This window comes from Pipistrellus hanaki, assembly GCF_964339955.1.
Source record: "Pipistrellus hanaki genome assembly, chromosome: 1".
Lineage (NCBI taxonomy): Eukaryota > Metazoa > Chordata > Mammalia > Chiroptera > Vespertilionidae > Pipistrellus > Pipistrellus hanaki.
The window spans coordinates 152,392,525-152,416,350 of NC_140503.1; the positions used below are offsets into that span (position 1 = coordinate 152,392,525).

At 34.5% G+C, this 23,826-nt stretch overlaps 1 protein-coding gene across 9 annotated transcripts in view; it reads right to left on the minus strand.

The window, feature by feature from the left end:
• The window catches only part of PDLIM5 (PDZ and LIM domain 5), a 194,058-nt gene that overhangs the window by 64,983 nt on the left and 105,249 nt on the right, over window positions 1-23,826 (minus strand). For 3 of the 9 annotated variants that reach the window (XR_014796172.1, XM_084897143.1, XM_084897142.1), the window contains exons 4-7: window positions 13,683-13,725; window positions 11,661-11,752; window positions 1,099-1,271; window positions 82-118 (exon numbers count right to left, since the gene is read on the minus strand). Coding sequence is in view for 8 of the 9 variants with exons in the window: in XM_084897143.1 (XP_084753269.1) it covers window positions 82-118; window positions 1,099-1,271; window positions 11,661-11,752; window positions 13,683-13,725 (345 nt within the window). In the remaining variant the exon portion in view is untranslated. Of the gene's footprint in view, window positions 1-81; window positions 119-1,098; window positions 1,272-1,526; window positions 1,545-5,087; window positions 5,103-8,557; window positions 8,575-11,660; window positions 12,080-13,682; window positions 13,726-23,826 lie in introns of all 9 variants that reach the window. The other 6 variants (XM_084897141.1, XM_084897140.1, XM_084897145.1 and 3 more) reach the window with 3 other exon arrangements.

Below are 23,826 nucleotides of genomic sequence, written 5' to 3' on the forward strand. Positions count from 1 at the left end.
AAACCATTCATTCAATATACAAAAAAAAAAAACAAAAAAAACCCACAATAACAACAACAACAAAAAAAACGGACAACTTACTTTGCCTTCTTTGTATTATCAGTTTCAGCTTCTTTCACTGAAATATAATAAGCGATATCCAATATTAGTTAGTTTTTTAAACTTTAAAATCACTTAAGCCAGTGATCTTCAACCGGTGTTGCCACAACAATTTTTAAAACATGAAATACCTGACTATTTGGATCAGGGGCACTGACCTTTTTTTCCTTAGATTGTCAAATTTAAAAAAAAAAAAAATGACAACAGCCAACACAATAAACAGCCATCAGGTGTAAATGAATCAAAATTATACCTATTATTTTTGTCAGATCAGCAAAAAACATACTTTTTGGTGTACCACAGAATTTTACTAGTTAATGTGTATCATCAAATGAAAAGGGTTGAAAATTGCTGATTCAAGCAATTACATGCACCGATCAATAACAAATGGTCAAGTTGTACAGAGCCACTAAAAAAAAAAAAAAAAAAAAAAAAAAATCTATATCATCTTATCACCTGGTCATAGACTACAATCAGTAGTACTACTATTACTGATACTTTTGCACTTTTCAATGAAACTCTCCTGGGCTGATTTCTTATTTACAATAGCCATGTTATGTAAGGCATAATTTAAAAGCAAACTGCCTCAAGAAAACTACTATTTCCTAATAACTGTTTATCTGTCTAAATCAGTGTTTCCCAAACTTCTCTCATGATGAGAATCACCTGGTGGAGTTGTTAAAACACAGATTCCTGAATCTCAACTAAGAAGTGCTAAACTAGAATTTTTGGGAACATATAGGTAAAATTGTATACTTAACTAGTGCTCTAAGACAGATGTTATATACAGAGCACTAAGTTAGGTATGCAATTTTACCTATATGTTCTCAAAAATTCTATTGTAGTTTAGCACTTCTTAGTTGGGATTCAGGAATCTGTGTTTTAACAACTCCACCAGGTGATTCTCATCATGAGAGAAGTTTGGGAAACACTGGTCTAAATGCTACTTCTCTATGGGAAAGAACATTCATCTATGAGAGTCCCTCGGTAGTCACTTACGGTTTTCAGTCCCAGTGATCTGGGCCAGGATTCGGAAGGAGCGAGACTGAGTGGTGCCCGTCCGCGGGTGCCAGTCTTCGGTGTCCTCGATCAGCCTCTTCTTGCTGGCGTCGCTGTGAGTAGGTATGTGATAGAACTCTGTGTTACGCTCCACAATGTGTTTTCTCGGTGGGCTAGGATTAGGCAGAAAAAAATGAATGAAAATTTTATAACTATATTAAGGATAAGTATTTTTCTGCGAAATTATTTATAATGCATATATTAATCCTTAGTGTTCCTTTTGTATATTTTACTTTTGCAAGCATACACAGCTTCAGTTTTTTTTAAGAGCACCCTTCTAAAATACAGTAGATGGAATTTTTTAAATAGAAAAAAGGCACATATATGCTAATATAATAGTATAAGCAACTATTCAACAGGAAGGTTACCGTTTGGGTGGGGTTTTCCTTTTTAAGTGACAGAAGAAGGCAGCAGAAGAGAGAGTTCCAACATGAAAAGGAAAAGAGAAGATTAAGAAAAGAAGGAAACAAAGAGAAATCTAAATACCCACAGAAGTAAAAATAGAACAATTTAAAATTATGTACTTATATTGTTCATCTATTGCCTAACAAAACACAGATATGTACTACATTCAGAACCACTGCTAAACACTGATATGCTGCTAAAATGTATTAGCTTTCACAAAATTAAATGACCATGTCTTCATTAGACCCAGGAAAGAAGTTTAGTACAGGCCAAACCAGCAATTCCAAACGCAATTTGGTGTCATTTTCTCATTCACGTGTACAGATAGATATCCCTCATCCCTAACAAGACTGTGCAGAACCAGCATAGTAAAGAAGAGCTAAGGTATATGATAAACCAATGAAATATTTATCAAAGGACCCACATATAAATCTTGGCTCTATGATTTTTCAGAGGTGGGGTTTTAGACAAGTCAATCTCACTAGGACTCACTGTTTTCATATATAAGATAAGAATATCACATACAAAGTCATATTGTTCTGAGGATTATATGAAATAATAAATGTGTAAGGAATCTGTAAACTACAAAGTTTGCTAAGAACATTCATTTTTCTCTTAATAAAGCATAAATATTGGGGAACTTACAAAGTACACTTTACCCCTTTACCCTAAGGCTGTGGTCAGCAAACTGAGAGGCTCACGAGCCACATGCGGCTCTTTGGCTCCTTGAACGTGGCTCTTCCACAAAATACCATGGCCTGGGCAAGTCTATTTTGAAGAAGTGGCATTAGAAGTTTAAATTTAAAAAAATTGACTCTCAAAAGAAATTTCAATAGTTGTGCTGTTGATTTTTGGCTCTGTTGACTAATGAGTTTGCTGACCACTGCCATAAGGGACCTTATCAAAACTGTGACCGTACACTAGAAGTGTTTTTGTCCATCAAAGAACATGATAGAATTAACATTAACCTGGCTTTAGAATGAGGAAGATAAAAGCTCAGGTACTATATCCTCCACTCAGTGTGTGTTTAATGCAAGTCATTTAATTTCCCCAAATCTAGATTTTTCCCATCTGAGAAATGGGGACTACATCTATCTTGATGGGTTGTTTTAAGGAATAAATAATGTACGTAAAGTGTTTTTCCACAGTGCCTAACAGTAATTATTTCATATTGTTTTCTCTTATTATTACCAAAATAATTATTAGTTATACATGCTCTAAAACTATGGATCATCTTCATATACAATGAATAGCATCAAAAGTATTTATCTACAAAATTAGTAATACCTACTAAAATTTATGATGTTTTAAATATACCAGAAGTGAAATCTCTAAAACACCTTTTACTAATATTGAACAAAACCAAATCCTTTTTAAAAGACAAAATTTTTAAAAATTAAAAAAATAATAGGCATAGATAACTTCATAACAACAGTCTTTGGCAGATAGAAATTCCTAAGCAGACAATACTTAAACTTCTGCAATTACCTGAATAACTTTATTTTAATATTAAACTTATAGCTTTAAATTTCTCTGTAATTAGTGACTGCAGTTTATGCTTAAATGGCAGCAATTTCAGGTATAAGACTATTGTATAGTCTATAAAAGGATTTTTCTATAAAAATATAAAACAAGAGTGTAAAATTAAGACACCACGAATTGTAAAACGAAACCATTTAAGAATGCTTTTAGCTGTGATTCACTTGTGATCCTCTGTGACATTCACCACAGCAAAGGTCTTGTGTTAAAATGATATGAATTAATTTAGTTTTTTTTTCGAGCTTTCAAACTCTAGACTCTGATTACTATGATTAAAAAAGAGAATAATCTCAATGATTTTTTTTTAAGTATTTAAAAACTTAACTAGCAAGAGCAAATTTTTTCAAAATACAGGCATTAAAAATCAGCAAGTTTATTCAAATCTTAAAAAAAAAAAAAACACACAAAACACAAAACACTAAATGGAGAGGCTGAACTACAACTCTCACAATATACATAGTGTATAATATCGGGTCTAGTAATAATTAATGTCGTTTTTAAACATTCGTTTAAAATCTTGCTTGGCGTTGACTTGTATTGACATAACCTTCAAACACGTGGTATCTACAGAACGTGTGAAGTGCAATTAACAAGTTTTGCTTGAAAAAGTTTGTGTTTGGTTTGGTTTTTGTTGCAAAACTAGGGCTAAGAAGATGGCGGATGAAGAGCATATTCGGCACTGCATGCTTTACGAGTTCCAATTAGGAAGAAAAGCAAGTGAGGCTGCAAAAAACATCTGTAGTGCTCTTGGTCAAGATGCAGTTAGCGCCAGAAAATGCCAGCGTTGGTTTGAGAAATTTCGCGAGGGAAATTTCTCGTTAGATGAGAAGAGTGGTCGAGGCCGTGTGTCCAATTTTGATCAAGAAGCTCTTCAAGCTCTTTTGGTGCAAAATCCTCAAATTACCCAACAAGAGCTTGCGACAACTTTAAATTGTTCACAAAAGCAATTTCCAATCAATTGCGTGCACTTGGCAAAGTCCAAAAGTTTGGAAAATGGGTTCCTCATGAGTTGACCGACAACAACTGTAATCAAAGAGTCACAATTTGCAGTTCGCTCCTCTCTTGTCAAAACCGTTTGCCGTTTTTAGAGCAAATTGTTACCGGAGATGAAAAATGGGTGCTGTATGTTACTTTGAAAAGGCGGCCTCAATGGTTGGACAAAAATGAGGCTCCGCAGCCCACGCCAAAACCTGACTTGCATGCGAAAAAAGTGATGATGTGTGTTTGGTGGAATTTTAAAGGAATTCTTCATTATGAACTTTTACCATCTAACCAAACCATTACAAGTGCAGTGTATAGTGCCCAATTGGAAAGGTTAGCCCAAGCTTTAAGAGAAAAAGAACCCGTGCTGATTAATCGGAAGGGCGTAATTCTTCACCACGATAACGCACGACCGCATACTTCAAGAATCACTGCTGAAAAACTGCGCCAGTTGGAATGGGAAGTTCTCCCTCAACCTGCATATTCTCCTGATATTGCCCCTTCCGATTACCATTTGTTTCGTTCTTTGCAATACTTTCTTCTTGGAAAAAAATTTAATAATGAAGAATGCCTCAAAAATGCATTGACCGAATTTTTTGCATCAAAATCACAAGAATTTTACAACAGAGGGATTAAAATGCTTCCTGAGCGTTGGGCACAAGTAGTAGAAAACAACGGCAACTATATTGTTGATTAAATTTTGTTGTATTGTTTGTATAAATTCGATTTTAAAAAAGTATTAGAAAACGACATTAAATATTACTAGACCTAATATTTATTTATCTCCCTAAGGGTTAACTGAAGTGTGGGTGCTGTACACATACCCCTGATTCATATGAAGTTCTCTAGCATGAAAAACATGTTCCTGGGCTCCTTAACATATTTGAAAATTCTTATTATGAGAAGATATTATCAAAATTTGCTGGTGTTAAGTTGAAAGCAAGATGGAAAGTTACAGAGACAATGATGAAAATGACAAAAGGAACCACTGATTAGGTACTTACACGGTGCCGGGGTTACTGAAAGAGAAATACACACACACACACAAATGTGAAAGAGTAGAGAAGACATTGATGTTCCCAGGATGATGTAAAATCGACAAAGATGAGGCCAGAAAAAGAAGAAAAGGAAAAAATGAAATAACGAAATTCAAAACAATGAATTTATATGAAGATGTTACACAAGCATCATGCTTCAAAATAACCACGTAAGCACAGACAAATAAAAATGAGCAACTGTTAGTCAAAACTTTGTTACAATTATTGGGACAACAGTCTTATCTGCGTTTTTGTTTGTTTCCCAAAACACTAAAAAATACTTTATATATCATTGCTAACTCAAGTCTCAAGCTACTAATACGAAGAAAGATCCATTATTTTTTTAAATTTTCTAGGTTTTATAAGTTTCATTTCAGTATGAATCCAAATTCCTATTATGTTCCCAACAAAAAGCACAGAATAAAACAATTATTAGATGTAAGATGTGAAATCAAATTGTTTTAGAATAATTTTTAAATCAGAGAGATTAGGAGAAAAACATTTTTACATAATATATGTAGTGGTATATAGTAATAGCAACTGTAATCACACATAAATTATTCTGAATTAGGAATTATGCACTATTTGAAAATTTTCTTAACTTTTTTAATGTGGTAATTATGGTGAAAAATACAGAAAGCACGGGTCAAAAATAATGGGCTATTAGTATTCAATTTTCATACTCTCCCCTGTCCACCACTGCTACTACTCTCAATCACAAGCAAATCCCAGGGAGTTTAGATCTGAATTTCAGAAACTCCAGTTCGGTCTTACCAACTACCTTATTTACCCAGAAAGGTGTGTCTGATATTATATAGTAAAGGACCTAGATTAATAAGATCTAAAGAGGGAAAACCTCAAAACATAATTCACTCACATAGCCTATTAGTTAACAGAATCATTTAAAAAATAAAACCCTTGAACAATGTGAGTTAGGTGTGCTGATCATCCACCCTCCCCACCCCACCCCAGCCCCACTGCAGTTGAAAATCCAAATATAACTTTTGAGTCCCCGAAAATTGTGTTGTTCCCTGGTATCCTCCAGGGACTGGTTCCAGGACCCCTTTGGGTACCCAAACCCACAGGTGTTCAAGTTCCTTATATAAAATGCATGGAAAAATACATGCAGTCATCCTTCCGTATCTGTGGTTCCCAAAAATAAGAATAAGGAGAGTCGACTGTATATTTACAGAAAAAAATCTGCATATAAGTGAATCTGTACAGTTCACACCCATGTTGTGCAAGGGTCAACTATATATTCTTATTACGTTAAGGACAGAGAAGATAAAGTATAAACTCTAGCTTTTTTTACACACTGTTTAATCAATCGTTCCACAATAGAGTTTTAGTCAGAGTAACTAATAATTCATTATAAACATAGTGAGAATAACTTCCTACCAGTTTTAATATTAAGATTGTGAATGTGCCTACATTCCCAAATGTCAAAGTCAGTTTTATAAGTTCAAGAGAGGTTGAGTTTCACTGAATGGGGTGGGATGTAGGAGTAAGTTTATCTCAACAGTTTATCAATATTTACTCTTCTCTAGCCCAAGTGCAAAGCATTCCCTCCTCTGCTTTGCTGTTTTAAGTAGTAGGGAAATTACAAAGTTTTGGGAAACAGTTGTATGTCAACATGAAGTTGGGGAGAATGTTCTATAGTATGGTGAGGAGCTGATTGTTTTTCAACATAATGCCAACTTGAATATGCCAAGTATTTTCATGCATTTTAGAAAGTTTGCCCAAGTAGAACAGCCCATCATACACCACAGAGCCGTTGTGGCAGTGAGATGACTTGGCTTTTTGCCCTGCCTGTGCTGCCCACTTCCCCTCTGCCCTGGGCAAGCTGCAATCTACAGAAAGAAGCCCCTTTTCTTCAACAGTGAAATGGACTGCAATTTCTCTCTCCCTTAGTCTGGTTGAAGGGCATATGTTTAACATATTTATTTGAAGGTACTCTGAAACTATACAAATACAGATGTGTTCTTAGGTTAGATACCTCCAATGCTCATTATTAAAAACTAATAGCAAACCCAACTGGAGTTTATGCATGTTATGTACTCATATAGCCTCAATTCACTCAATTTAGCTTCGCGTCTATAATCATTAAAAACAAATATGAATTCAAAGTAACAGAAATAAGCCGAGTTCACAAACAGGTGATATAGAAGAAGATATACCGAAATTTGACTTCAAAAGAAGTAGGTTCCAATCTTAGCTCTATCACTTACAAGCTGCCAGATTTGAGAAATTTGAGTGACTTCTCAGCATTCAGTTTAAATGAGAATTAAATCACATTAATGCATTTAGAAACACCTACCACAATGCACAGTAATACCTAATAAGTTCATCTGAATCTGAATCTGAAATACATATTTAACCTAAGTGCTTAAATTTCATTTTCCAAGTCTCATTTCCCGCCCCCCCTTTAAAGTCAAACTGTTTCATTGGAATCTAGTAACTAATCAAAGTCTTTGTGCATAAGAATTTAACTTTAAATAGACAAACAGTAAATCAGAGTTTGGGATTTTTCACCAGCACATTGGTGTGCAATATTTCTTGTGTATGTAATGTGAAACTATTCAGTTAGCAAGACCAAAGCCACACTGGAATATAGTTGCTCTAATAATTCAGCAGTTAATTCTTGAGTGTAGCTAAGATATTCCATATTTCCAATTCTACTCTCTTAGAGTAATGATAAAGAAATTTCAGCACAACTCACAACAGTAATAACTTAACACAAAATTATTTTAAATTCTAACCTAATATGATTGTAACCTATTTTAAAGTTAGCAATCACAGGCAGTTTACTGTCAATACCAACAAACAATAGCAAGATTTTTAAGTTACACTACAGTGATTTCCAATGTCTATGCCAACTACCTGTGACATTTAATAAATTGATAATTATTTCTCTTAACTAATTTAAAAGGTGTATAGACTTTCTATTATCCAGGGACACATAACTGCACATGTAGAGATTTAAATCTTTCAGCCTCATTGTTTGAAAAATCAAAAATGTTCTTGGAGACTTTACCTGGAAAATACTTGTTTTGTTATATGAATTTGGAAATCAACTCAATCTTACATATACCAATACTAGTGGTATATGTTTTCTGCTTTCTCTCTTACCTTTACTTTGTCTTCTAGTAGTATAGACTGATATACATTCAATTCCCCAAAGCATTACTTTTTTTAGCCATTGCACAGCACACCCCACATATATTTTAAAACAAAAGTCAAACACTAATATCTATTACTATAAAACAATTCACCACCACATAGCAATGCAAACCAAACTCACTGAAAAGACTAAATGTGGTTATTCTAAATTATAGCTGTTTTGCAAAATTTAACTTAATTTTGCAAAAATCGGGCATTCATGCTGTTTACTCATATATAAATCACCATATTTCCTCTCCAGTAATGTAGATACTAACTTTGTCACGTGTGTTTTCTGCAAAAAGAAAAGTATTTAAAAACATTACTACCATATCATTATATGTTGTATCTCCCAAGGCCAGGTTCTTCAAAATACCACATAGGAACTGTTAGGAAAAATTATAGTCCAAAGAAATTGAAATTAATAAGGATACATGAAAGACTTACCTTGAAAGCAGTGGCCATTATAATGCAAGGGCATATGGAAGGGGAAAAGGTAAATCACTTACACTACTTGATGCAAAACAGCTTATCTTCCAGTTTGGAATATAAGTCCCATTTTGCTCTAAGTAGAGTACAGAGAATGGTAAAAAAAAAAAAAAAAAAAAAAAAAAAAAAAAAGTAGCAAGCCAAGACCAATAATTTTCATATGTTAAAGAAAGATTAAAAACTTCTTCAAGTGCCTTGTTCACTATTATTTATAAGAAACAGGAATGCTGACATCATATTAAGAAATATTCTGAAACTATCAACATAATCATAGATTTCATATTGGATAGGATGAATAACTATTTCTCAGTTATGGTACATAATTAATAAGCACTTGTTTGTACCTTATGTTTACTAATCCTATATAAATTTGGATGAGATGTCTATCAAATTGGCAAAGTAACTATTTTATTTTATTTCTTTAATTTTTTTATTGATTTCAGAGAGGAAGGGAGAGAGAGATAGAAACATCCATGATGAGAGAGAATCATGGGTCAGCGGCATCCTGCACTCCCCCTACTAAGGATCGAGCCCACAAACTGGGCATCCGCCCTTGACCAGAATCGAACCCAGGACGCTTTGGTCTGCAGGCCAATGCTCTATTCACTGAGCCAAACTGGCTAGGGCACTAGTTACTTTAAATCACTTAAGAACTAAGACCTCTTGCTTTGAGGAAAAAGATAACATGAATTGAGCTTTACATCCTTCTAAACTCTTAAATTTTTTATTAATGGTACATATTATCTTTTAAATAAAAAGTAACAATTCTCAACTTTGAAAATGTTTTGTTGCAAATCTCTTGTAACATAAAAATATGGAAAATTTAATAATCACATAATTAGTAAAATGTCTTGACAGTAATTTAAAAACAAACTGTCTGGCACCTGATACAGGAAATGCAAATATCATAAAACATCTACCCTTCAAAATGACACATCATGGACAAGTGTGTGATCTATTTTTTGTTTCTTTAATCTTACATGTAGTAAGAGAAAGGGCACTGCAAATTTGTTTTAGAATTTCAGACACCACATTTGTTTTCAGAATAATCAAATTTTCATTGCCCTAACATCTGGACAACATTTGAAATCAAGCTATTTTTAAACACACCCATTTGCCAATGATGGCTGTTAAAGATGCAAAATGCATAATGATCCCTTTTCTCCTGACTCTTGCACAGTGCTGGGCACCAGGCCTGTGCTCAGTAATCACATGACGATGGACTAAGAAGCCACCATGAAGATCCTGTAACTATACCACTGCCTACAGTTTCGGTTTGAAATAATACGCTTTCAACCATTTCAAGTTTGATCATCAAAGCTATACTTATAAACCACAAAATATAAAACTTGGTATTTTCATATACTTGAAAAGTAGTACTTTACAATAACCTCAATTTGCTTTTAACTCTACAATTTTCCCTTAGGAAGACTTTCATATAAAATTTCAAGATGTGTTAATAAGGAGAAAAGATTTTAGTTCAAACACTTCCTTCAATGGACTTTTTCCTAGTGAACCTGGAATTTAATAAAGGTAGTAAATTTCTGCTTTTAGTTTTCTGAGGGGCTAGCATTTGAAAGGCAGCATCTGTCTTTTCAGAATATGTACTTTGATGACTCTATAGTCTTAAAACAAACAGACAACCAAACACACCTCAACACTACATACTATTCTTCTTCCTCACATGGAAGAATAACTTTCTTAGAAGGACACTAATTTTCTGCAGTATACACATCAAAACTTTAAAAAGCCACTCACAACCACAGAACCACATGCAGGGCTGTTCCTTCAGACCTCCTCCTGCTCTTTCAGCAGCAGTCTGGAACCCTGCCACCTCTCTCTCAAAGCCCCACGGTTGCCATGGTGGCAGTGCTACCCAAAGCACAGTCCCTTCATTACATGAATTACCGTTCGGAAGGGATTATCTCAGAAAGAACCTATCCACACAATTATTTTAATTATATTTTCCTGGGAACTGGCATTGGTAAAACCAATCAGGCATGCAGATCATTTCCCTTTGTTTTCCTTTTAAAGTAAATTTTTGCCACAATAAATCTGATCAAATAAATTATTGGCTTAAAGTCTGATCAATGAATTCAAAGAATAAAATGACCATCTATAAATACTGTTGAAAACAAACTTCAAAAGGGAAACATTATAAGAAATAGATTTTTAAAAACATCTGACATTATATATTTAGTGCCTATTCATTTAAATCCATTCGTTTTAGAAAAATCTTTACAATGAAAATACCTACTAATTTGCTTCTAAAGTTTTTCATGCGTCCCTGGACATTATTGTTTTGTCATTACTGTTTGCTTTTAAAGACTCAATTCTAGCATGAGCTTACCTGAAAAGAACAACGCTTGCATTTTAACCTAAGCTAATGCATCAGGCACAGACATAAGTCAAAACTTTGATTTCTATCTTTCTAAGACTTAATTCCTAGGGGAAAAAAGCTTCTTACAAACTCATTTCCTCTCTGCTTAGGGTGTGATACATAAGCTGATAAACTGATAGAAATGCAACCACTGTTGAAACTTTTGGTGACTAATAAAGGAATGGAAATTTTGAGGAAGAAAGATGTAAGATTTGCCTTGCATTATAAGTGCCAGCTGCTCAATGCTGTGCCAGGACTTGGACAAAAAGAGTTACAGTATGTTACATGGTTCATAACATGTCAAAATGCATAATTAGGTTTTGATTAACCTATCATTGCCTTGCAGAAAGTGCAGTATGTATATAATATAAAGCTACATGCTAACAAAGCAAATAAAACCTCATCTCCCTTCTTTCAAAGAACAGCAGATTTTGAGGGGATTTAGATTGTTTCCTGGAAATTGCCTGAAAGAAGAGTTTTGATAAGAGCAGAAAGCACCCTTGGCCACCTACCCATTTTGCTGTTTACTGTCACCCTGGGATCCTCTTCTCTGTCCCTCCGCTAGCTCCTGAGCAGTCTCGGAACACACGCTGGTGACTGTGGGCTGCCGTGGGACATTAACTGCAGGTTTACCAGCGCTCAGTGCAGGTGAACGCTGGTCAGCACTAAGATTGGCATTAGCATGCAGTCCAGATGAAGCGAATGGGGGAGAAGTGACAGCAGCCACGGGTGGAGGGGAAGCATGTGATGAAGTGGTGGCATAGGCTGGGGTGAAGGCAGACGATGGTGATGGGATGGATGTGACTTTTGGTGAAGACACAGAACCAAAGGGCCGTGGTGCCTTATTGTAGGCCATGTTGGCTGTGGAAGTGACTTTGGACACAGCAGGAGATGTAATGGGCACAGGTTTAACTACTTCCTTAGGTTCTCCCTATGTAAAATAAAAATAAACATATACAAAAACACACCAGATACATGCAAACCAGATTCTCTTAAAAGAACAAAGCTTGTTTTTAAAAAAGGCAAACACAATCATGTTAGCAGCTCAAACTTTACAGGTTTCCCGATAAAAACAATTAAGTTGATATAGCATAACATGCATGCTAACTGCTCCCAACATGCATAACACAAATGCACACACTGAGTACATTTTTTAAAATAAAAATGAAAGGAGTTTCAAAATATTTAGAAAATGGAGCAGGAAAGCTATCAAAAAGCCTAAAGGCCATCATAAGTGTCAATTTAGACATATTCCAAAAGAAAAATTTTCAAATTCCTCACAATAAATAATACATTGCTAATCAAAATGTTTATTTTAAAATATCCAGAGTCTCAATTATAATTCCATCTTTCAAGCATATTTAATTACTCTCCAGAGTACAATCATTTGATTCATGCAGAAGCAGCAGCATATTTCTAACTCTACATGAAAAAAAAAAAAAAAATGACTATTTTCAACTAACTCAGAAATGTGCACATTCTAATTAATTATTTTGAATCAAGAAATTGCTTTTTTAAAATCAACATAAAAAACAACAAGTGAACAAACAAAATCAATTCTTTTCTAGTCCTGCAATCCACCAGTTTCTCTCTCTGGAATGTTTTGAGATATCATTCAGGGAATAAAAAGGAATAAAATTATTTTCCTTTTCAAAAAAAATATGTTTAATAGTTACATGAGGAAAAAAAAATGATCTTAGATGTTTCTTCACTGCTATCAGCTAAAAAAAAAATAAGTAGTAAGAAAGATCAATTCTTTCTAAAATTAACAGAATTTGTGCTTACAAATCTCTATTCCAAAGCAAATATAAAGTTTAAAAAAAAATTAAAGAAATCCCTACTCATCCTAACATCCTGAAACAAAAACAATAAAAAATTTTAAAAGCATACGACGGCAACTTTATTTACTTCATTTTAAGAAAGCAAAGGTAATCTTAAAAAAATCTTATAAAAATTATAAATCTAACTAAAGGGTAAAAGTAGCTTGTTACCTCGGTAAATCAATACAATAAGCATTTGATAGTAAGATACAAGTAAAATTAAAGAGAAATTCCTAAACAGCATAAAGCAGATGTATACGAATAATAGTTTGGAACAATTTGAGGATATAGATGAGGAAAAAAAGGCATTTGCCAGTAATCTAATTATAAGAATACTCAGCAAATGTAACTTAAAACTTATTAATATTATGAATAAAATAAGATTAAGGACTTATAATATTCATTTTTAGTAAACACTTTTTATCTTTAGAATATATGAATAAAAACTGGCAAGTTAAAAGTAATGTAAAAATTTTGTATATAAGTCATTAAAAATACATAATACTGCAAAAATGTTTTAAAATATAATTAGAAAGATGGTAATTCTGTATGTGTTGATTTCCATTTTCCCATCATCTTTAAAGGAAAAGAACTGTAAGGAAAACTGTATTGAAACTATACATTGTCAGTATGGCGTGAGAAAGGAATGGAAATTAGAGTATTTCAGGAGGGACTATCAAATGGTACCCTAGTGACAGTAAGTTAGAAACACACCTTTTGAACAGGTACTGGTTCCGGCCTGGATGTAGCAGATGCTCTGGGGGGAAAAAGAAGAGAAAAAAATAAAAAACATGAACTGTTACAAACTTATTAATGGAATTTATGTTATTATATACCTTAATATACTAAATAATCAGAATTTACAGTTTTATAACTCATTATTTTTGACTATTCACAATCTACTAATTAGTTTATGGAACTCAAATGCTGCAAGATCCAATAATACCTCTACATTCATTAGTTCTCTACATACTCAAATGAGGAAAGACAAGCACCAATCATGTTTACTACTGCACTCAAGTTTAATATTTAAAGAGCAAGGATAATAAACGTGACTTTTTGATCCTTGAGTGGCTCCTGAAACATCATCTGAATCATCTCCAATAGTATCTGCCTTTCCCCCTCACATCCATGAAACCATCCATAGGATATTGGCCTCTTTGTGGAGATACTGAATAAACTCAGGTTGAACTGAGTCACCAAATGAATATTTATTTTGCATTCAGATTCTTCTCTGCTTATCCAAGTTTACTCTTGATACTAAAGTGTAAGTTCTTCCTTTAAGCTATAATTTCAGCAAAGGTGATGACCATGTACCATTTGTTTCTGTCAGTACTGTACCTGCCATGAAAGAGTAATGAGTGTTAAAAGAGAAAGAGCAAGAAAGCAGGACAAAAACCCATGTACAAAATAGACTTCACTATTTCTAAATCCAAATTAATTATTTTTAATATATGCTTTTTGTATTATTACTGTTCCTTTGGTTAGTGTGGATTAATAGTAGTAATAATTGATTTACAGGAATTATCTCATGCAATCATAAAAAATAACCAAGTGGAAACCGTCATTATCCTGACATTTTAGATGAGGGACTTCAAAGTTAGAGTGAATAAATTACTTATTAGGATGGAGCTGAGGCCACTAGTCAGGGAAAGTAACTAAATGATTGGGAACGCATCTAATGATTTAAAGGCTTTTTACCCAGCATTAGGTACATGTTATGTTTAATAAGCAGTTGGGCTCTTCCATCACACAAGCCTGAGGACAAGCCATGAAGTGCAAAATTCAAGAAAAATAATTATAGTAAGTAAACGAATGATCATTTTAAATTACAAACTATGAGACTGTTTTACTTATAGAGAAAGAAGATGCCAGCGAAGTATATTTGGTCTCTATGAGCGTAACCTAGTAACGAACTCCAAACATGTTAGCAGCAACTGATTTTTTCCAATATCTAATTTGGTTAGCTGGGGCAAGCACTGACTGAATAATTGGCTAAGCTAAGGAATGGCCAGAATAGATGCAAACACTTGGTTACGGTTATATAGAATTATATACAATTGCATAACTTTCCATGTGTACTCTCAGGCAGACTTTCCATTCATACTCTCAAGTTTCTCTTTTAGCTCAGAAGGTCATTATAACAAGCAAAGGAAACAAGTTCAGTACAGAACAACGGAATCTTCCTTTCACTGAAATTTCACAATAGGCTGAAAATCACAAAGGATCTATATTAAAAGCACCCAAGGCATTACTGACAGTTGGTATAATAGAGAAGATGGTATCCCATTTTTACTTCTGGACACTTGAACTTTTCTAGCAACATAAAAACAGTTTATGAAAAAGAACATGTTTACAAATAGAATAAAAAGCACAGGTTATATATATAAAAAATAAAATCTTATTTTTTTCCAGATGTTTCTTTTTTTAAAAAATAAAATAAAAATGTTTGATTTCAGAGAGGAAGGGAGAGGGAGAGAAAGAAATATCAATGATGAGAAAGACTCATTGATTGGCTGCCTCCTGTATTCCCCATACTGGGGATCAAGCCCACAACCTAGTCATGTGCCCTGACCGAAAATGGAACTGTTTTCTGGGGTTCATAGGTCCACACTCAACCACTGAGCCATGCTGGCTGGACCAGATGTTTCTTCTTATTTAAACAATGTTAGCAACAACAGCAAAAGCCACATAATTGTTAGTTTTCATTTTTCTTGAAGAAGAAGAAGAATACAATAACAATAAGTCCTGATACACTTTACGCATTGAAAGTTCCACAAAAATACTGTTTGAAATTTTAAATTCACAAAAAAATTATAAATCTGTTTTCCCTTCTTTCCTTCTAATAAGGTTTTACTACTGTAGTGACATGAACTAAGACAAGTAATCAGAGAAAAGAAGGGCAGCATGCCCTGAAACCTCCAGGATTGAGTCCATTACACATTAAAAACACAACCGTTTTATAGAAAAAACATAAACTAACTTACAATTAAATGTCAAATAAAATGGCTGACACCAGATGCAATAAAAATTAGTTCTGTTGGTTTAAATTTTTAAATAACCACAAAATTACTCATAGAATCATTGAAACCTGGAAGGTTCTTTAGTGCTACTTTATCGCATTGCCAATCAGGTACTCATCTGACCTCAGCTTGAATGTTTGCAGGTGCTCACAATTTAAGCCATGTATTTTCTGAACATTTTTGTTTAAACTGGCCTTCATTTGTGTGTGTTGTTTTGCTTCTTGGAGTAAACAGAGTAAGTCAATCTTTCCACATTAAAAATATTTGGAAAAACATTTTTTTAAAAATATATTTTACTGATTTTTTTACAGAGAGGAAGGAAAAGGGATAGAGAGTTAGAAATATTGATCAGCTGCCTCCTGCACATCCCCTACTGGGGAATGTGCCCACAACCAAAGTACATGCCCTTGACCAGAATCGAACCTGGGACCCTTCAGTCCACAGGCTGACGCTCTTATCTACTGAGCCAAAACGGTTAGGGATGGAAAAACATTCTGACACACAGATTATGTACATAAAATCTATAACATACATTAATTATATTTTAAAGTATCAGTCAACCACAAAAATCTTATAAATTTACATACTCTTATGACACAAACTATTGTGGTTAAGGAAATTAAGAAAATAGGACAAGTAAAATCTGCAAAATTAAATTGTAATAACACTAGTATTTTTTTTAAAAAAAAAACTTTACTAATTATCAGAGAATAAAAAAATAAAAAGATTTTTACTTTCAAATATGTAAAGACTAGAGGCCTTTGCACAAAATTCATGCAAGAGCAGGCCTTCCTCCTCCCGGCTGCCGGCACCAGCTTCCCTCTGGCACCCAGGCCCGAGGCTTCCCTCCCAGCCCCGGCTCAATCAGGGGTCCTCAAACTTTTTAAAGTGGGGGCCAGGTCACGGTCCCTCAGAGAGCTGGAGGGCCGGACTATATGAACTACTAATTCCTACCGTAACACCTCGGCTGCGCTCACTGCCCAAAAAACCTGGCGGACAGGATCAGACTCCCCTGGGGGCTGCATGTGGCCCGCGGGCCGTAGTTTGAAGACCCCTGTAAGGGTGCCCAGTCTAATTAGCATATTACACTTTTATTGTTATAGATTGGTTTTAATGTTAATACACAATGCTTGTGCGAATAATGCTATAAGTTGCTGGAAGAACTATGTATCTTACGATTCTTTTGGAAACTAATTTGGCATTTATTTACAAAAAAAAAAACTCATGTCTTTTGATATAATAATCAACTTCTGGGAATCTATCATAAGGAAATAATCTGAAATATGGAAAACGCTTATGTATAAAAAGATTTGATCCTGTAATTAAAAACAACTAATTGCACAATGAGCAAATGTTTAACTTAATAAAAACATATGATGAATCAGTATGCAATGACTAAAGTCATTCTCAGAAAGAATCCTGAATTATGATAACATGCTTTCTTTATAATGTCAAGTGAAAAAAGGAAGATATAGCACATACAGCATGAAGAGTGCATGGGGAAAAGGGGATGGAAACACATCAACATTTTAATAGAGGCTTCCTATGAATAATATTTGTATCTTCTTTTTTGTGTGTGTTTTCCATATTTTATACAATACACATGTGCTACTTTTTACAAGTAAGACTATTTCTCTAAGCATGCTTAGCAGAAAACTACTTTCCAAAACACAAAATAAATAAAAAGGTTCTGTTTTCAAAGATGTTTGGAAAACTTGAAGTTACAAAAGCATCTAAGCAACATGACTTCTCAGAGCCTTTAAATGCCTACAGAAGAAAATACTGTGGATTGTTGTCCATACCCATTTGAAGTATGGAATGCTTATTTATTTAGAATACTCATTCAAGAAACCCTTTACAAGAATGAAGTTAGGAAATTAAAAAAAAAAAAAAAAAAAAAAAAAAACTCTCTAGGAAATCTTAGTTAAGAGAAAATAAATATATGTAAGTCTGAACTGTTTACTCAGGTCTTCCAGAAGGAGATAAAATTAAGGGAAAGAAATATTACAACCCATAAACTTAGAGTATCATTCTTATCCAACTAGTACTTTTTCAAACTTTAATAAGATACCCAAAGACTATGTGCATAATTTAATCAATGTTTAAGAAGGAAAGTCCCACTTCCTTCATCAAACTAAAATTATAATATATGAATAGAGCCAAAGCCAGTTTGGCTCAGTGGATAGAGCGTCGGCCTGTGGACTTGAAAGGTCCCAGGTTCGATTCCGGTCAAGGGCATGTACCTTGGTTGTGGGCACATCCCCAATGGGGGATGTGCAAGAGACAGCTGATTGATGATTCTCTCTCATCGATGTTTCTGACTCTCTATCCCTCTCTCTTCCTATCTGTGAAAAATCAATAAAGTATATTTAAATATAAAAAGAATAAAGAAAACTATTTCTCAAAATTAAAAAAAAAATTTATAGTTGTCTTTCTATTGTAGAAAAAATATATTGAGCATCTGCTCCTTTACTTAAATGTCATAGATTACTTAAAAGCAAACACTTTTTGTCACCTGATTTTATGGTAATTTTGCCAATTCAACACCAACAGGGATCTCCAATTTGGGGTGCGGTGAAGAATGAAATTTTATTCAGTGCAAAACAGCTCATTTGTGATATAGCACGGTTGTGGCTATGATGTCCCTCTCTCTGGCCAGACAACTCTGCTCTGCTCCTCACAAGTCTGCTTTATTGTGCACTGGTCTGCTCCATCTGTGCCTGTCTACTCCTGCCTGTACTGGCCTGCTCTGCTCTGTTCCAGCGAGACATGTTGGGTGTTTCAGCTCCAGCCTGGGAAACACAGTCTTCAGTGGAAAGGGAAAGTGCACTCAAACCCAGAGGGGCCTGACTTAACATAGACAGAAGCCACCCCTACCCCCTCGTCCCTGCTTGGTCTGTCACTGTGCAAATGAGGGCATCATATCCTTGCCGTTTGATGGGTCCAAAAGGCACTGTTCTGATTGGTCATAATGGAGTCACGCTCATTGGCTAGCGAAGATGCTGATGGGGGACATAGCTAAGCAGCTCCGAATGGATGGGGAAAGCCTCGGTCCTATTAGTTGAAATAGGATCCTAGGAGCTCCTTTATAAGGACTGGCTCAGATGGCAGAAACACAGTGCAGGCAGGAAACTTAATGCACAGGCAAGTACTAGTAGTTCAATGCAGGCTTCTCTCTGAAGTGCAGTTTGTATGAGAGGCCTCTGTGTAGAAAGGGCTGCTAAGCTCGTTTGTTTTTAATTTGAGCCCAGTTAGCCTGAGGAGCCCTTCTTAGTAGTTGTCTCCTTTCTTAGGGTCCACTTTTAATAAAGACTTTTAAAGAAATAAAGTTTGAATACTAAGCTATAATTGTTAAAAAGTATTCCTACATTTTTCTTTTCAAATCCTGGGAAATATGTAATGGGATAATATATCTTCCTTTCAACCGCCATGATCATCACAAGTCACTTTTGTGTAGTATGTGTTTCAAACCAGCAGAGATCCTGGCCATGGCTTAGTGCCATGAACTCAACAATTTGCTCATTGTTCTCTCTTCCTTAGTGTGAAGCCACTGTACAGGAGTAAGCCATAATGGTGAGAGCCTACTGCCTTGGCTCAGGCCTATCCTCAGCTCATGGAATTCAAAGAACAAAGACGTCACTGTGGCTAGAACAATCTATTTTGAAAGTTGATTGATTTTTATAAGAATGGTATCCAAAATAAAAATCCCTGATACATTACAACCAGTTTCAGAACTTCTGGCTGAACAGTTGAAAGGAGTTCTAAGTTATAAAAGATCATATAAAAAACTAGAATTGTGATGCCCTGGTTAGAATAATGTATAGGAAAAATGATGCCATAAATAAGCAATAGTTCTATCAAGGACAAGATTCAAAGGAACCAAACACCCAATGAATGGTGTTATATTTAAGTTATATTTTTCATTAATAAATGCATTTTAATACTGCTTTATAAAGTAACATGTTTTAGTTAATAAAGTAGCCAATGAATGGCCACATTAGTCTTTAAGAATGAGGAATTAAGCAACAAAACTAGACTGATAAAGGTTATTCACATTACTAATTATGTCTTCGTAACTCCTTCAACCATATCTAATATACTTAACTCATAAACAATTGTACAGAAAAGAGGAGGATTTTTGTTCATCTTCTGTGAGATGAGCTCTATCTAAGTTTCCCACAGTATGGCCATCTTTGGGCTCAGTGACCTCAGGACCCATAAACACTAGGGTACATCATTAATCACTTTAATTGCAAAGTTGTCAATTTGCAATAACAAAGCAACTCCAGAGGGGAAAAAGTAAGCACTCAAGTGTGCAGAGGGATGTCTCTTTATACAATTTTCCGATATTTTATTGTACTTCCAATCAGTCTACTTTCCTAAAAACTTAAACCTTAAACATTTAAATCACATGTCAAAGTACCAGTGGCTTTTTATATATATATAACTTGAGAATATGTGAAGATTATGTTTTCCATAAGCAAAAGTGCAAAACAGTTATGTATCAGCACCTTTCAGCTTATAAAAAATTATACTTATCACATACACAGGCACTCATACACAGAGTCTCTCTTTCTCTTTCATTGTTTGCATCTTTCCTGTCTTATAATGGGAACTAATGAAGTACATTTTTCCCCTCCAGAGATAAAGAAATAAGCCAAACTAGACAGACTTTGAAGAGTGGGATAAAGACTGTAAGAGGAAAGAGCAAGGGAATTACTCAAGCCCATCTCTGCATGGGTTTGGCTGGAAACTGCGTGTGGATCTGCTATATCCAGAGCAGGCAGCTGCTACTTGATAATTATTTCCCATGGCAAGGGAAAGGGCTTCTGTTTTAAAGATCCTTTTCAGGTTAATGAGGTTTGAGGAGAAATTTTCATCAACCAATTCTGAAACCCAGAGAGGATGAGAGGGAAGAAAGAAGAAAGACACCAATGAGCTTCCCTAATCCACATGGTTACACTATTTTCAAGGGGGGGGGGGGGGGGGGATGCAGAGGGGAGGAAGGGGGAGTAAGACAAGGGAACCTTAGGCAAAACTTAAAATAAAGTATTTCCCATCATACAAATAATGACAGCATCAGCATTATAGCTACCATTTATTGGGGTCTTACTAGAGGCTCAATGCTGAATTAAAGGCCTTATGCATAATATATCACTTACATTTCAGAAATAAAGCCTAGAAGTGTTAAATAACTTGACCACTAAAAAGTTTGTCTACATAATCCTCCCTCTAATATATCTATTTACATAATCCTCCCTCTAATATATCTATCTCACCCAATAAGAGCCAACAAATTAACAAACATTTTTCTCTCTTGTGGTATACTGTTCTATTTTCTACTAGAGGCCCAATACATGCAATTCATGCAAGGGGCTTCATCCGGAAGGAGGTCCAGAAGGTTTTTCGGCTATCAGATCTAATTAGCATATTATGTTTTTATTATTATAGATGGTTGAAATTCACCAATTCAATGCTATTAAGATCTTCAGAAATGTACACTGAATACTGGTCAATTTAAATAACTAGTTTTGGTGACCGTTTTATACACTGAGTGACCAGATTATTGTGAAATCTGAATGCATAATAGTCTGGCCATTCAGTATGTACAATATATATATAGGTATAGGTATAGGTATATAGATATATTGTAGATATAGATATAGATATAGATATAGATATAGATATAGATATAAATAGATATAGATATAGATATAGATAGATGATATAGATATAGATATAGATATAGAGATATAGATATAGAGATATAGATATAGATATAGATATAGATATAGATATAGATATAGATAGATATATAAATAGATATAGATAAAGAGAGAGGCAGGCCTGGTGCATGAATTTGTTCATGGGTGGGGTCTAGCCAGGGGGAGGGGACGTGGGCAGTTGACCGGCCTGCCTGCTGGTCAAACTCTTGGTCAAGGGGGCAATTTGCATATTGGCCTTTTATTATATAGGATATGCACTGAGTGGCCAGATTATTATGCATTCAGAGATCATAATAATCTGGCCACTCAGTATATATTACTTAGCATCCTTCACTTGAGATCATCCTTCTATCTGTACAGTCATCAATATTTGTTGATCCATGGGCCCTGTTCCAGGGTTTAAGAATACTGTAGTAGACAAGTCAAAAAAGGTCCCTGTCTGAATCTGTATTCTAATGAAGGAGACAGATAATAAGCCAATAAGTAAGATAGTTTCAATAGTGATAAATGCAAAATTTCACATTATTCTACTTGATTTTAGAACTTTATTTTTACTCAACATTTATGTCCACAAGAACATTTTTTTAATAATTTTTTTAAAATATATTTTATTGATTTTATACAGAGAGGAAGGGAGAGAGATAGAGAGTTAGAAACATTGATCAGAGAGTCATCGATCAGCTGCCTCTTGCACACCCCCTACTGGGGAAATGCCCGCAACCAAGGTACATGCCCTTGACCGGAATCGAACCCGGGACCCTTCAGTCCCCAAGCCGACGCTCTATCCATTGAGCCAAAGCGGTCCCGGCCACAAGAACATTTTTATCAGGGAAGAAAGTTTTATCTGTCAATTATGTCTTATGTCCACATTTAAAATAAGCTCAGAATCATTTAAGAGGGTGGGGTAAAACATTTTTTAGAACTAGTATTTATAAAATAATTTCTATAAAAAAATGTTGAAGCAATTAGATAATATTTTAGATGTGTTCAAGATTAAATAAAAGAAAATTCAAAGTTCAAGATAATTCATTCTTATCTGGGTAAAGTTCCTCTACAATGAAAATACTATTTTAACAAAGGTTGTTATAAGGAATCTATTTTACATGTCCCATTGTGAAGAAATGGATAACTTTGTAGAAGTCCAGATAGTCAATATTTAGACTTTGTGGGTCTCGGGATCTTAATTCAACTACTCAGCTCTGCCATTCTAACAAGAAAAAATAACAGAAAAACTCTAAATAGGTGAACATGGTTATATTCCAATAAAACCTATTGGTAAAACTATTTATAAAAATAGTCAGGAGGCTAGGTTTATCCTGTAGGTCCTAATTTACCAGTCCCTGGTTTAGGTCATTTTATAGTGTTGATTATAACAAACTTTCTGGGATATAGTCCATGACCATAGTTCTTTTGGACTCTAAACCTAATAATCATTCTGCAGAATGAAAAAAAAAAATCTAATTATAATTTGTTCAGAAAATGAATTTAACTTCCCATTATTCTTTCTGTGGTTGCATGGCAGAACCTTTCAATTCCTCTTAACTCCTCTACCTCAGACTTTCGTATACTACTTGCAAGTGAATGATCCAACTAAACTTCCAAACTACCCAACACTGACACTGAAACCTGGTAAAGGGAGAGATTTAATATTATTGGTTTGAGGATGACATTTAAGCACTATTTTTAACTCTTTGACTCAGCACCTCACTTCACTTCCTAATAATGATAAAGGCTACTGAAATCCTTTGCATCTTCTGCTTCTATGTATTAGAAATAGAACCATTAGTTAGTTTTGTAACTGAGGTTTTTTAAATCCTAAAATAACAACTAAAAGGGATGCACATGCATTCTGTATAGGAAGCTGTAAAGTATAATAATGTCTTTCCCATTCTTTTTGACCAAAACTATATACTTTAGTTCACATTAGACATAGATTATAATACTTGAGTTGCATTTTCTGAATAGTACTTCATTACTGATAGGAAAATAATAGTTTACAAAGCAAATAAACTGCCTGTGAAAAATAAGTTCCATTTATAGATATACAATTTTCTGGCTCTTTCATGACACTATAAAATGCCAATGAGCTATGAATGTGGTATAGATTCA